The 13,396-nt window shown below is 49.8% G+C and overlaps 1 protein-coding gene across 1 annotated transcript; it reads left to right on the top strand.

The window, feature by feature from the left end:
- Positions 1-4,292: 4,292 nt before the first annotated feature.
- LOC100089802 (serine protease 33-like) lies at positions 4,293-7,726 on the top strand. The gene is made up of 6 exons (XM_016226514.2): positions 4,293-4,341; positions 4,928-5,029; positions 5,221-5,383; positions 6,277-6,548; positions 7,259-7,461; positions 7,556-7,726. The coding sequence occupies exons 1-6, from the start codon at positions 4,293-4,295 to the stop codon at positions 7,724-7,726; spliced, it is 960 nt and encodes a 319-aa protein (XP_016082000.1).
- Positions 7,727-13,396: the final 5,670 nt, after the last annotated feature.

The following is a 13,396-nucleotide window of genomic DNA, read 5'->3' as shown; positions in this document are numbered from 1 at the left end:
GGCACAGACAGGATTCGAACCCATGACCTCTGACTCCCAAGCCCGTGCTCTTTCCACTGAGCCACGCTGCTTCTTCATGTTGGACACACTCCATGTTCCACCTGGTTTTAATACTCATTTTGGAGATGAGGTAACTGAGCCACAGAGAAATGAAGTGACTTGCCCTGGTTCCCCGAGCAGACAAGCGGCAGAGTTGGATTAGAACCCAGGTCCTCTGACTCCCAGGCCTGAGGTCTTTCCAATAAGCCACACTGCTTCTCTGCTTGAGACCCAGAACTTTCTTCAGTTCCCACCAACTCCTGATGAGACCTGGCTCTGGGGGAAGGAGCAGCTGACTCTGGACAGCAGCTGGAGAGAAGACTGCAGTGTGACCCCAGGAGAGAGCTAAATAGCTGAGCTCAACAGAACAGAACAGGACCTGCGAAATTATTTCTCCATCCTTAATGACACCCATACCCATTGCCCTTTCCAGTTGTTCTGGACATTCAACTCCCAGTTCAAACCCCCGTCCTCCTGCCTAACCCATCTCTTACCCTTAATGACCTGGTCACCTACTTTATTGAGAAAATTGAAACCACCAGACTGTTCTCCCTTAAAACTCTCCTGCTCTTCTCCACTCCCTCCCTCTTACTGCCCCTTCTTCAACTCTCCCATGTTTTCCAGCAGTGTATCAAGAGAAGAACTCCTGCTTTCTCTCAAAATCCATCTCCACTTATGCATCCTAACCCTAACCCTTCGCATCTTATCAAAGCACTTGTTCCCTCCCTCCTTCCCTCCCTGACCGCCATCTTCAACTGTTCACTCTCCAGTGGCTTCTTCCCCAGTGCTTTCAAACATGCTCATGTCTCCCCTAGCCTTAAAAAAAAACCCCGCGACCTCACAGTTCCCTCCAGTTATTGCCCATTTCTCTACTCTCAATCCTTTCCAAGCTCCTTGAGTGAGTTGTCTACACCGGCTGTCTCATGTTCTTCTCCTCCTATTCTCTCCTTGACCCCCTCCAATCTGGTTTCGCGCCACAAAAACCACTTTGTCAAAGGCCTCAAATGATCTCCTTGACAAATCCAATGGCTTCTACTCCATCCTAATCCTCCTTAGCCTCTCCTGGTCTTCATCATTGTCAACCTCCCCCTTCTCCTAGAAATATTATCTAACCTCAGCTTCATATTGACACTGTTCTCTTCTGATTCTCCTCATCTCTCTGGCCACTCAGTCTCAGTCTCTTTTGTGGGCCCCTCCTCTGCCTCACACCCCCTAAATGTGGGAGGCCCTCAAGGCTAAGATCTGTGTCCCTTCTATTCTCCATCTACACCCACTCCCCAGGAGAACTCTTTCCCTTCCATGGCTCTATGTGGATGATTCCCAAATCTACATCTCCAGCCTTGATCTCTCCCTCTCTGCAGTTTTGCATTTCCTTCTGCCTTCAAGGCATCTCTATTTGGATGTGCTGTTGACACCTCAAACCTAACCTCTCCAAAACAGAACTCTTAATATTCCTACCTAAACCCTGTCCTTCCCCTGATTTTCCCATCACTGTAGATAGCACCACCAATCTTCCTCTCAACCTGTAACCTTGGCATTATCTTTGACTAATTTCTCTGATTCAACCCACGTATTCAATCTACCATCAAATCCTGTCAGTTCAACCTTTTTTAACATTACTAATATCTATCCTTTCCTCTCCATCCAAACAGTTACTGTATTAATCCAAGCACTTATCCTAACCCCCCTTGATTTCTGTATCAGCCTCCTTGCTGATCTCCCTGCCTCTGTTCTCTCCCAACTCCAGTCCATACTTTACTCTCCTGCCCACATCGTATTTCTACAGAATTACTCAGTCCCCATTTTCCAACTCTTCAAGAACCTCCAGTGGTTACCTACGTACCGCCCCGTCAAACAGAAATTCCTTATCATCAGCTTAAAAGCATTCAATCACCCTGATCCCTCCTACCTCACCTCACTACTCTCCTACTACAGTCAGGCCCTCACAGTTTGCTTCTTTATTGCCAATCTATTCAGAGTACCATGACCTTATCTGTCCTTTCACTAGGCCACGCTGCTTCTCTCCTTCTGTCTGTTCCTCCTTCTTTCCTCAAACTCAATCTCAGCTCAATGAAACCAAGATTTCCTTAGGTAGATTATCCTTTGGCAGACCTGCCTCTGTGAGCCCCAAAGTTTCCAGTGTTCTTGCTCAAGGTCCGAAGGCTCTTGGAGCAGGAAAATGTGGGCAGAGATCAGGGTAGGGCTTGGGGGAGGAGAGAGGAAAAGAGAGAGAAAATGGAGAGGGTTAGATGGGGAAAACAGGGGCAAGAGAGGATGATAAGAGAAATGGCTTCAGAGGGAGAGGAGAGAAAAGGCATAAAGGAAAAGGAGAGGAAAGAATGAAAGGGATAGGATTAGTATGAAAGAAAAAATGAAATAAGATGATGAGGAAAGGAGAAAAGAGAAAAGCTTGGGGGTGGGGAAAGAAGGAGTGCCAAGAAGAAAGAGGGAGAGGAGGATGAGAGGGTAAAGGACCAAGCAGAAAGGAATGAAGGGAAAATGGTGGCAAAGATCACCTGCTTGTGAAAGGAATTTGAAGAAGTTGAGAAATGGCAGGTGAGCCCACCTGACAACCAGGAATGAAGGTCAACTTGCCCAACTTTTGCGGTTAGGAACTAGGGTTCGGAGTAGCCTGGGTGCCAAAGGCCCCAGCTCATAGCTCTTTCCTTTCCTTCCCAGAATGACAGCTCCAGAACACCCTTTCCTTGCACTCTGAGCTCTGGTGACCATTCCTGCCTTGGTAATTATTGGAAGAGTTGATGATGATGATGATGATGATGATGATGGTATTTGTTAAGCGCTTACTATGTGCCAAGCAGTGTTCTAAGTGCTGGGGAAGATACTAGGTAAGCAGGTTGTGTCACGTGGGGCTCACAGCCTTAATCTCCATTTTACAGATGAGGTACCTGAGGCTCAGAGAAGTTAAGTGACTTGCCCGAAGTCACACAGCTGATAAGTGGAGGAGCTGGGATTAGAACCCATGACCTGTGACTCCCAAACCCCTGCTCTTTCCACTGAGCCACGCACCGCTGCTGCTCCAGGGGAGAAGTGGGGGATGAGCGTGGTGGCAGAAATCCTGAGGGAGGTACTCTTAGAGAAGAAAAATGCCTTCCTGGCCTCCTCTTCCTCCTCATCCTTCAATAACAATAATGGTATTTGACAAGCACTTACTATGTGCCAAGCTCTATACTAAGCACTAGGTTAGATACAAGCAAATCACGTTGGACCCAGTCACTGTCTCATGTGGGACTCACAGTCTTAATCCCCATTTTACAGATGAGGTAAGTGAGGCCCAGAAAAGTAAAGCGACTTGCTCAAGATCACACAGCAGACAAGTGGCAGAACCCATGACCTTCTGACTCCCAGGCCTGTGCTCTAGCCACTACGCCCTGCTGCTTCTCCACTCTCTCCTCTGCCTCCTCAACCTCTGGCCCTAGACCACAGCAATAGTTGGGCTGGTTGGTTACGGCAGGAGCTGGGGTGCAGTGCGGAGATGACTTTGGCCTTGTCGGAGGCTAGGATCGGGCCTGTGAAGGTCAAGCCACTCAGGGAGCGTGCCCAGAGGCTGGCTGGGGGATAGACATTCCGGTCCAAAAAGAGGAGAGGAAAATGGAAGAAGTTACCTATCATACAGCCGGGAGGGAACTTCTTCCATTTTCCTCCCCCCTTCCGGTATGGGAGGGGACACTGACTCAGATCAAACTGTGAATGGAAACATCTAGGGAACACTAGGGACCAGGTCGCAGAAGAAAAATACTTTCTCACAGAGTCGAGTGCCTGCTCTGCACACAGTAAGTGCTCAATAAATACTATTGAATGAATGAATGAATAATGTCCTGGGGGAATCTCCTGGCTTAACCAAGGCCAGCTTCTTCCCAACCTAGATATCCATATTTTCACAGATCCTGTTCCCTCTCATCTTCCAACCCAAAGGGTCTGCCTGCCTCAATCCCAGCCTGGTCCCCAAAATTCTTTCCTCCTCTCCCAGAGTTCAGAGGGCCAGCTTTCTAGACAGTAGGCAGATAAGGGTTGGTGGTGTGGGCTCACTGGGCTGAGAAGGGGACAGGTCAGAGAAGACCCTGGAGAAGAACACCTGGAAGGGAGGCATTGGGGAGGAAAGGTCAGGAGCAGGGAGGAGGGACAGAGGGAAAAGAAGGTGGGGTTTTGGTGGGGTGTTTGGGTGGGAGGGCTCTGACAGGGCTTTATATTAGGCCCGGGTGGAACACGGACCACAGTCGGGGTGAGCAGCAGCCATGGAGTTGACCTGCAAAGTTTGGACTCTGGGGTTGATGTCTGTGCTCGGTGAGTATCAAGAGACCCCTTCCACAATTCCCTCTCTCCTTTCCGGGACTCTTGTGCCTCAGCACCTCTAGAACGAATTCTGGAGTCTCCAGTTCTCCTCTGGGACCTGGAGTTCCCAATCCTCACCGGCCACTCTAGTTGAGCCCAAAAATCTCCTACTCGCCCCAAGTCTCTCTATTTGGGGCAGGATTCACCACTCTCCCCCAGCCCTTCGAGTTGGGCCTAGGAGTTCCCAATTTCCCGGCACCCTGTGGTCCCCTCCCATCATCCTCAGGGGTTCCCTGAACTCACTGCTCTCCCTCTTCGCCCTGATATCCAAATGGCTTGGTGTCTATAGCCCTTCGTGTCATTTCCAATGTACTTGGCCATTATTTTCTGTCTTGCTGACTTCCTGGGGCCAGTCCTCTGCTCTGAGTCTGACTCCTGCATCATTTGGCCAGGGAGGGACTCTGGAGACCCCACTTCCCAGGCACTGACTTGCTTCTTACCAGATCTGGCAGTGGATCTGGAAATTGCTGCTCCCCAATCTCCCTTTAGAGGCAAGATGGGTTGGCAAACTCCTCCTTGGATTCTTTTCTCTCCACAGGGATGGTTCTATTCGTCCCGCCGGGCTTCACCCTTCCCCTTGCTGGAGACTCCGATTTGGACAACCCTGAAGAAGGAGAAAATCAGACCAACTTTAATATAGGTGAAGAGGAGCTGGGGCAGGATCGGTACTGGGCTCTCAAGGGGAAGTGAAGCTTGGGAGGAGAGCTGGAGGAAAGTGGGAGAAAGGGCGTACTGAGGACGGGGTGGGCTGTGTGGGTCTGAGGGGTGGAGAGCAGACCGCTTGGGTCCTGGGGGCTCGGGGCTGACGCGTTCTCGACTCTCTCCCTACAGTCTGTGGCAAATCTCCCAACTCTAACCGGATCGTCGGGGGTGAGGATGCCAAGGATGGAGAATGGCCCTGGCAGATCAGCCTCTTTTTGGGAGAGTCTCACCACTGTGGAGGGAGCCTGCTCACCACAACCTGGGTTCTCACCGCCGCCCACTGCGTATTCCAGTAAGCGGCCACATCACCTTGGCTGAAAACCGGGGCATCGGGTTCCCATCCTTGGTCCGCACCCTGTTCCTTGGCTGTCCACCTGAGTGGGCAGGAGAAGCGGGGGTGAAGACTAGAAGTGTGGTTTTAGAGTCTCCCAGTATTTGGAGTTGCATCGCAAGCCCCAAAGTGCTGCGAGACCCCAGTCAGCATTAAGCAGGCCCAGCCCAGATTTGGCCAGCCAGTAGTTTAGAGTGAGCTCGAGCAGCTGGAGCGGGTGGAAGACCAGATTATTCATGACCGTCCCAATTTGAGCACATCTGGTTGTTTTCTCCAATGGACTGGAACGGGTCTCAAAAAATTCAAGATAGTTCTTGCTACATCGGGACAAATGGTCACCCCTGTTATAGGGGATTTTGCAAGAGCTCCCTGCCCTAAAAATGAACAAGAGCTATGGGAGAGGAGGGATCTAGTCCTAGATAAAGGCAGGAGCTTGTCAAAGCAGGACACCTGGGGCTTGAAAAAGGTGAGATTGTTGAGGAGAAGGAGAAGACGCTCACCCAGAGCAAAAGACAACATGGCTACTGGTCAGGGGGCTCTGAAAGGAGGGCAGGGTATGGTGGGGAGGGTCAGGGGACCTACGACCGGGGAGGAGACTGCAGGGAGTAAGAGGAAAGTGACAGAGTGAGGTAGGGAAATCACAATCCTCTAAGGCCGTTGGGTGGGTGAGTTGTAGAGGAAGAAGTGCTGAGGGCCTGAAAGAGGTTTTACGGTTTTATGAATTCCCCACCACCCCTACAACCTCTGCCCTCCCTCCTGCCATATGGAGAAAAAGTCCATTCATCTGGGTGGGAAACCATGCTCGTTATGGACGAATAGGTGAGTGGTCTTTCCTGTCTTCCTCCTTCCCTCAGACAGGAGCCATCCAGTTACTCTGTAATCTTGGGAACAAACACCTTGGATCCCATCAGCACTGATGGCGTCACCCGCGGTGTGAAACAGATCGTGGTGCACCCAGGCTACGCGGGCAACATCGAAGACAGCAGCGATGTCGCTCTTTTGGAGCTCTCGGAACCAGTGTCCTTCACGGAGAAGATTCAGCCCATCTGCATCGTGGATGCCTCTTCCCGGCCCGCTTCTGGCACACCCTGCTGGGCTTCTGGCTGGGGAAGGCCAGAAGTGGGAGGTGAGGCAGTCATCCCAGCCATAACCCTAATCTTAACTCCCCTTCCACAACCCAGATAGTTCGCCTAAAAACCCAAGATCTCAGCTCTGCTGGGCAGTGAACCTCCTACACCCTCCTCAACTCCTAGGAACCAGGTCCTGTTTTCCACCTCTCTCCTCAAGCTCTCCTCAAAATGCCTTGGCTCTCTCTTCCTCTCTTTCCTCCCCAGGTTCAAACAGAATGGTTTCCAGTCCACTTTTCCTGATCTCTTTGAAACGGCATGGCCTAGTGGGCAAAACACAGGCCTGGGAGTCAGAGGACCTAGGTTCTACTCCCCGCTCCGTCACTTGCCTTCTGGGTATCCTTGGGCAAGTGATCTAACTTCTCTGTGCCTCCGTTCCTCCTCTATGGAATGGGGATTCTAATTTTGACTTAGACCGTGAGCCTCATGAGGGAGAGGAACTGTGTCTGACCTTATGGTCTTGTATCTACCCCTGTGATCAGTGTGGTGTCTGGGCCATTGTAAATGCTGAAAAAATACTCTAATCATCATTATTATTATTATCTTCATCATCATTATTATGATCATTATCATTATTATTTTCTCTACTGAAAGTCATGTATCATCTTTCCCTCTGGCTGTCTGCTCTGTTCTTCTCTGTTGAGGCAGGGGCGAGGTTTGTTTACTCCCAAGCTCAAATCCTTTCCTTTTCTTTCTCCTTTCTTCCTAGGTATGCTGCCTCCTCCCGTGGCCCTCCAGAAGCTCCAAGTGCCTCTGATCCACCGTGAGGACTGTGACAATCTCTACCATCAGACCGATCAGCCTTCTCCCACCAACCCCTCGCGGGACAGCAAAGAGCTTCCCGAGGGTCCCATCATCTTGGAGGGCATGATCTGTGCCGGCTATCCAGACGGCCAGCGGGACGTCTGCAATGTAAGGGGCCGCGTCCCGGGTCCCCCCGTTTGGGTCCTACTCACAGTGGGCAATCATTGCATTCCTCACCCACCTCCCTTCTGGTCTCTTGCAGGGTGACTCTGGGGGCCCTCTTTCCTGCCCAGTGGATGGACGCTGGGAACTGACCGGCGTGGTAAGCTGGGGGGTGGACTGCGGCTCCCCCAACCACCCTGGAGTCTACGCCGACGTGGCCACTTACTCCTCCTGGATTGTCGAGAATATTCCTCAAGGGAACGGAAACTAAATGCTCATCTGAACAACGGAGGAGAAAAGCCATCTCACCTGGGCCTGGGTTGTTAGTGGTGACGACTCTCTCTCTCTTCCATCCTCCCTTTCTCTCTCTCTTGTCCCTTGGGGCTGGTCCTCATGGCTCCCCCAATTCTCCCTCGACTCCACAACACCGTGGTTAATGTCGATGTTATTTAATACGAATAAAGATAAGGAAAGTGACAATTGTTGCATTCTTGATTACTTCAGACAAGGGAAAAAAGTGAATAGAAATGACCTGTCCATCACCTACATTGGACCTCCAAGGTGGGTCTATGGTTTACTCGGATTCTGTGCTTCGGTCCTCTCCTCCAGTGGCATTGCTGGACCGCCCGTCCTGTCGTTGTCCTGTCTGTGGTCTCTCGACTCCAGACCTTGGGGTGATGGGTCACGGTTCCTCAGCTGACTCTCCTCTCGGCACTACTCTTCTTAGGAGCTGCTTTTCTCTCTCTGGTTCTCGAAGATTTTGCTGTATTTCCTCCAAGGCCATCAACCATCCCATTTAAGCAGTGGTCCTTTTTAAAAATTCCACTTTTTCCCCTCCCCAGCTTGTCCCTCTCCCTTCCCAGGCCCAATCCACCTTCCCATTAGGCCCTGCTTTTTCCGGGGTGGATTTCCCTCTCCAAGAATCCAATCAACTTGGCTCCCTATTTCCCACTCAGGATCCACCATTCCCTCTGCTGACCCGCTCCATCTCCATCAGTTCCCTGCTTGGCCCCAGGGCCCCTTCTAGCTCTGAACAGGTCCTGGGAGATGACCTGGGCCTGGGCTTGTGGGCCCCCAGACCAGGGGTCACAGCCAAATGATGTGCTGCTCACATTTGGGAACCGATCCTTAAATGGCAACTGGATCCAAGAGGTCTGTCCAGAGATGAATGGTGGTCTCAGAGGTCACCACCTTCTTAGGTGGAGAAAATCAGAATGTGTCCGATTTCCATGGGCCAGTTACCGTAGGGCTCAGAGACTGTAGTGACACAGGAGATTTAAGCAGGAAGAGGAGGAAAACATAGGCCCAAGAGGAGGAGGAGAAACTGGGGTCTCGAGAGAGAGATGGAGCAAATTTTCCTAGTTTAAAAGTAGAGTGCTGGGAGTCCAGAGACAGGGATTCTAGTCCCGCCTTGGGCACTTGCCTGCTGGGTTACGTTCAGTAAGTCATTTAAATTCTCTGGGCCTCAGTTTCTCCACTTATATTGATGCCTGTTAAATGCCAGTTCTTCCCCAACGCTTTAGACTCTGAGACACATATGGGACAGGGATTGGGTCTGATCTAATTGTACTTTATCGCCCTAACATTTAGGAGAGAGGAAGCGTTATACAGTCAATCAGTCGTATTCATTGTTTTCACCCCACCGTCAGTCACACTGTACTACTAATAATCATGTTAAGCACTTATTCTGTACCAAACAATATACTAAACCCCCAGCACTTAGAACGGTGCTCTGCACATAGTAAGCGCTTAACAAATACCAACATTATTATTATTACTAATCAGGTTGGGCACTGTCCGAGTTCCACAGGGGGCTCAGTGTCTTAATTCTTATTTTACAGATGAGGTAGCTGAGGCACAGAGAAATGAAATGACTTATCCCGGGCCACTCAGTATCCAAGAGGTAGAGCCGGGATTAGAACCCAGGCCCTCTGATTCCCAGGCATGGACTCTTTCCACTAACCCACACTGCGTGGCTCAGTGGAAAGAGCCCGGGCTTGGGAGTCAGAGGTCGTGGGTTCTAATCCCGGCTCCACCACTTCTAAGCTGTGTGACTTTGGGCAAGTCACTTAACTTATTTGTGCCTCAGTTGCCTCATCTGGAAAATGGAGATTAAGACTGTGAGCCCTACGTGGGACAACCTGTTTACCTTGTATCTACCCAGTGCTTGGCACATAGTAAGCACTTAACAAATACCAAAATTATTGTTGTTATTGAGAGCCGGACCTTCCTTCAGTCTCCATCACCTCCCGATGACATCTGGCTCTTTCCACTGACTCACACCGCTCCTCTGCTTGAGAGCAGACCTTCCTTCTGTCTCCATCACTTCCCGATGAGAACTGGCTCTAGGGGAAGAAGCAGCTGGCTGTGGGTAAGGCAGGGCAGCAGCTGGAGAGAACAGTGTGGTGTGCCTTGCTCCAGTACAGAACGATTGAGTAGCTGAACTCAACAGAACAGAAGAGGACCCGCTAATTTATTTCTTCATCCTTATTGACACCCATACCCATTGCCCTTTCCAGTTGTTCTGGACATTCAACTCCCAGTTCAAATCCCCTGTCCCATCACCTCTCTGGCCTCTAATGACTTGGCCACCTATTTTATTGAGAAAATTGAAACTATCAGACATGATCTCCCTTAAATCTCCCCTGCTCCACTCCAGCCCCTTCCCACTGTGGCTCCTTCTCTACTCTCCCATGTTTCCCAATAGTATCTCAAGAGGAGATCTCCTGCCTTCTCTCAAAATCCACCACCTCCATCTGTGCATCCGATCCCAACCCTTCACACCTTTTTAAAGCACTTGCCCACTCCCTTCTTCTCTCCCTGTCAACTTTAACTGTTCACTCTCCAATGGCTTCTGCCCCACCGCTTTTAAACATGTTCATGTCTCCACAATACTAAAATAACCAAAAACCTTTGACTCCACAGCTCCCTTCAGTTTTTGCCCCATCTTCCTCCTACCATTCCACTCCAAATTCCTTGAGCAAGTTGTTTTCACCCACTGTCTCAAATTTCTCTTCTCCTATTCTCTCCTTGACCTTATCCAATCTGTCTTCTGCCCCCTTCGCTCCGCAGAAACCACCGTCTCCAAGGTTACAAATGATCTTCTTGCCAATCCAACAGCTTCTATTCCATCCTAATCCTCTTCAATCTCTCAACTGCCTTCGACACTGCCAACTACCCCCTTCTCTTGGAAACATTATCCAACCTCAACTTCACCGACACCGTGCTCTCCTGATTCTCCTCTTATCCCTCTGGTCACTCTTTCTCAGACTCTTTTGTGAATTCCTCCTTTGCCTCCCACCTGCTAACTATGAGAGACCCTCAAGGCTCAGTTCTGGGTCCCCTTCTATTCTCCATCTACACCCAGTCCCTTGGACAATTCATTCGCTCCATGGCTTCAACTGCCACCACTATGGGGATGATTCCCAAATCTCCAACCCTAATCTCTCTCCGTCTCTGCAGTTTCACATTTCCTCCTGCCTTCAAGACTGTTCTACCTGGATATCTCGCCGACACCTCAAACCTAACATCTCCAAAGCATAACTCCTCATCTTCCAACCCAAACTCTTTCCTCCCTGTGATTTTTCCCATCACTGTAGACTGCGCCACCATCTTTCCTGTCTCACAAGCCAGTAACCTTGGCATTATCTTTGACTTTTCTCTCTCATTCAACTCGCATATTCAATTCATCATTAAACCTTGTCAGTTCAACCTTCACAATGCCGCTGAAATCCGTCTTTTCCTCCCCATCCAAACTGTTACCACATTAATCTAAGCACTTATCTTAACTCACCTTGATTTCAGTATCAGCCTTCTTGCTGAACTCCCTGACTCCAGTTTCTCCTCGTTCCAGTCCATACTTCACTCTGCTGCCCAGATCACAGTTCTATAAAAATGTTCAATGCATGCCTCCCCACTCCTCAAGAACCTCAAATTGTTGTCCATCTACCTCCGCGAGAAACAGAAACTCCTTACCATCAGCTCAATGACCTTGATCCCTCCTACCTCACCTTGCTGCTCTCCCACTACAATGAGGCTCTCACATTTTGATCTTCTAATGCCAACCTACTTACTGTACCACCATCTCATCATTCTCGCCACTTACCTCTCACCTCTGTCCTACCTCTGGACTGGAATACTCTCTCTTCGTATCCAGCAGACAATTCCTCTCCTCACCTTCAAAGCCTTACTGAAGGTATATCTCCTCCAAATGGCCTTTCCTGACTAAACCCTTATTGCCTCTTCTTCCACTCTCTTATTGCGTCACCTTGTTTGATCCCTTTATTCCCCCTCCCTCAGTCCCACATCTCTTCTGCACGTATCCGTACTTCATGGATTTATATTACTGTCTGTCTCCCTCTCTAGTCTGTAAACTCTCTGTGAGCAGGGATGGTGTCTACCAACTCTGTTATAGCATTATAGCGTATTCACCCAAGGCCTCAGTACAGTGCTCTGCACACTGAAAGCACTCAATAAATGTGATTGATTGATCGATTGATTGATTGACCTAGCTCAGAAGCAGCATCTGACTGAGTAGGAGTCTAGACCAGGGAGCAGAGAGGGTAGGGAGAGAGTGGTGATGTACTGAGGTAGGTTCCAGGTAAGACTGCTGCAGGCTTCATGTTCTAGGGCCCAAGAAATCCCAGTGGGGAGAAATTCTACTGAGACAGGGACCAGCCTCCTCTGGCCTCTTTTTTATAGTATTTGGTAAGCACTTACTATGTGCCAGGCACTGTACTAACCCCTGGGATAGATACTAGCTAATCAGGTTGTACACAGTCTACATCCTACATGGGCTCACAGTCTTTATCCCCACTTTACAGATGAGGTAACCGAGGCACTTAAAACTGAAGGCACTTGCCCAAAGATACACAGTAGAGAAGTGGCCAAGCAGGGATTAGAACCCAAATCCTTCTGACTCCCAGGTCCATGCTTATGCGCTAGTCAACACTGCTTCTCCTATTTTGAAGGTATTTGTTAAATGTTCACTCTGTATCAAACACTGCTCCAAGTTCTGGGGTAGATACAAGTGAATTAGGTTTGTCACAGGCCTTGTCCGGCTTGGGGTTCGCAGAAGGAGGGAGAACAGGAGAACCGGGGCACAAAGAAGTTAAGTGACTTGCCCAAGGTCCCATCGCAGCCAACTGGAAGAGCCAGGATTAAAACACAGGTCATCAGACTCTCATATGCGTTTTCCACTAAGCACACTGCTTCTCTCTTGCTGCCTGCTCCTTCTTCTTGCCTTAAAATCCAATCTCAGTTCAATGAAACCACCATTTGCTGAGTAGATTCTCCCCCTACAGACCTGTACCTGTGAGGCTCAGATATCCTCTTACTCTTGCTCAATGTCTGAGACCCTTGAAGCAGGAGAGGTTGGGCACAGGAGAGGGTAGGGCAGTTGGTATAGAGAGACAGGGAGAGGGAGAGAGAGGAAAGGGATAGGGCTAAATAGGGAATAAAGGGGAAAGAGAGGTCGCTAAGCGGAATGGTTTCAGAGGGAGAGGAGAGAAAAAGGAGAAAGGAAAAGGAAAGGGACTGGAAAGAAAAAAATGAAATAGGATGATGGGAAAGGAGACAAGAGAAAAGGTTGGGTGTGGGGAAAGGAGGGGTGCAAAGAGGTAAGAGGGAAAGGAGGATTGGTGAGGGGGCGGAGGAGCTAGTGGAATGGAGAGAGCACCACAAAGAAGGGAAAGTGGTGGCAAAGATCATCTGCTCATGAAAGGAATTTGAAGAATTTGAGAAATGGCAGATGAGTCCACCTGGCGCCCGGGAATAAAGGTCAATTTGCCTGACTTCTGCTGACTGGGACTGGGTCTGGGAGGAACCTGGGAGCCAAAGTCTCCCCAGCTGATAGCTCTTTCCTTTCCTTCCCAGTATGAGAACTCCAGGGCACCATCTCCATGGTCTCTGAGCACACCCGTGAGCATTCCTGCCTTGTCGA

Source organism: Ornithorhynchus anatinus, chromosome 2 (genome assembly GCF_004115215.2).
Source record: "Ornithorhynchus anatinus isolate Pmale09 chromosome 2, mOrnAna1.pri.v4, whole genome shotgun sequence".
In the NCBI taxonomy this organism is placed as follows: Eukaryota; Metazoa; Chordata; class Mammalia; order Monotremata; family Ornithorhynchidae; genus Ornithorhynchus; species Ornithorhynchus anatinus.
Note: the sequence above shows the minus strand (reverse complement) of the source record. Positions and strands in the feature narration are given on the sequence as shown.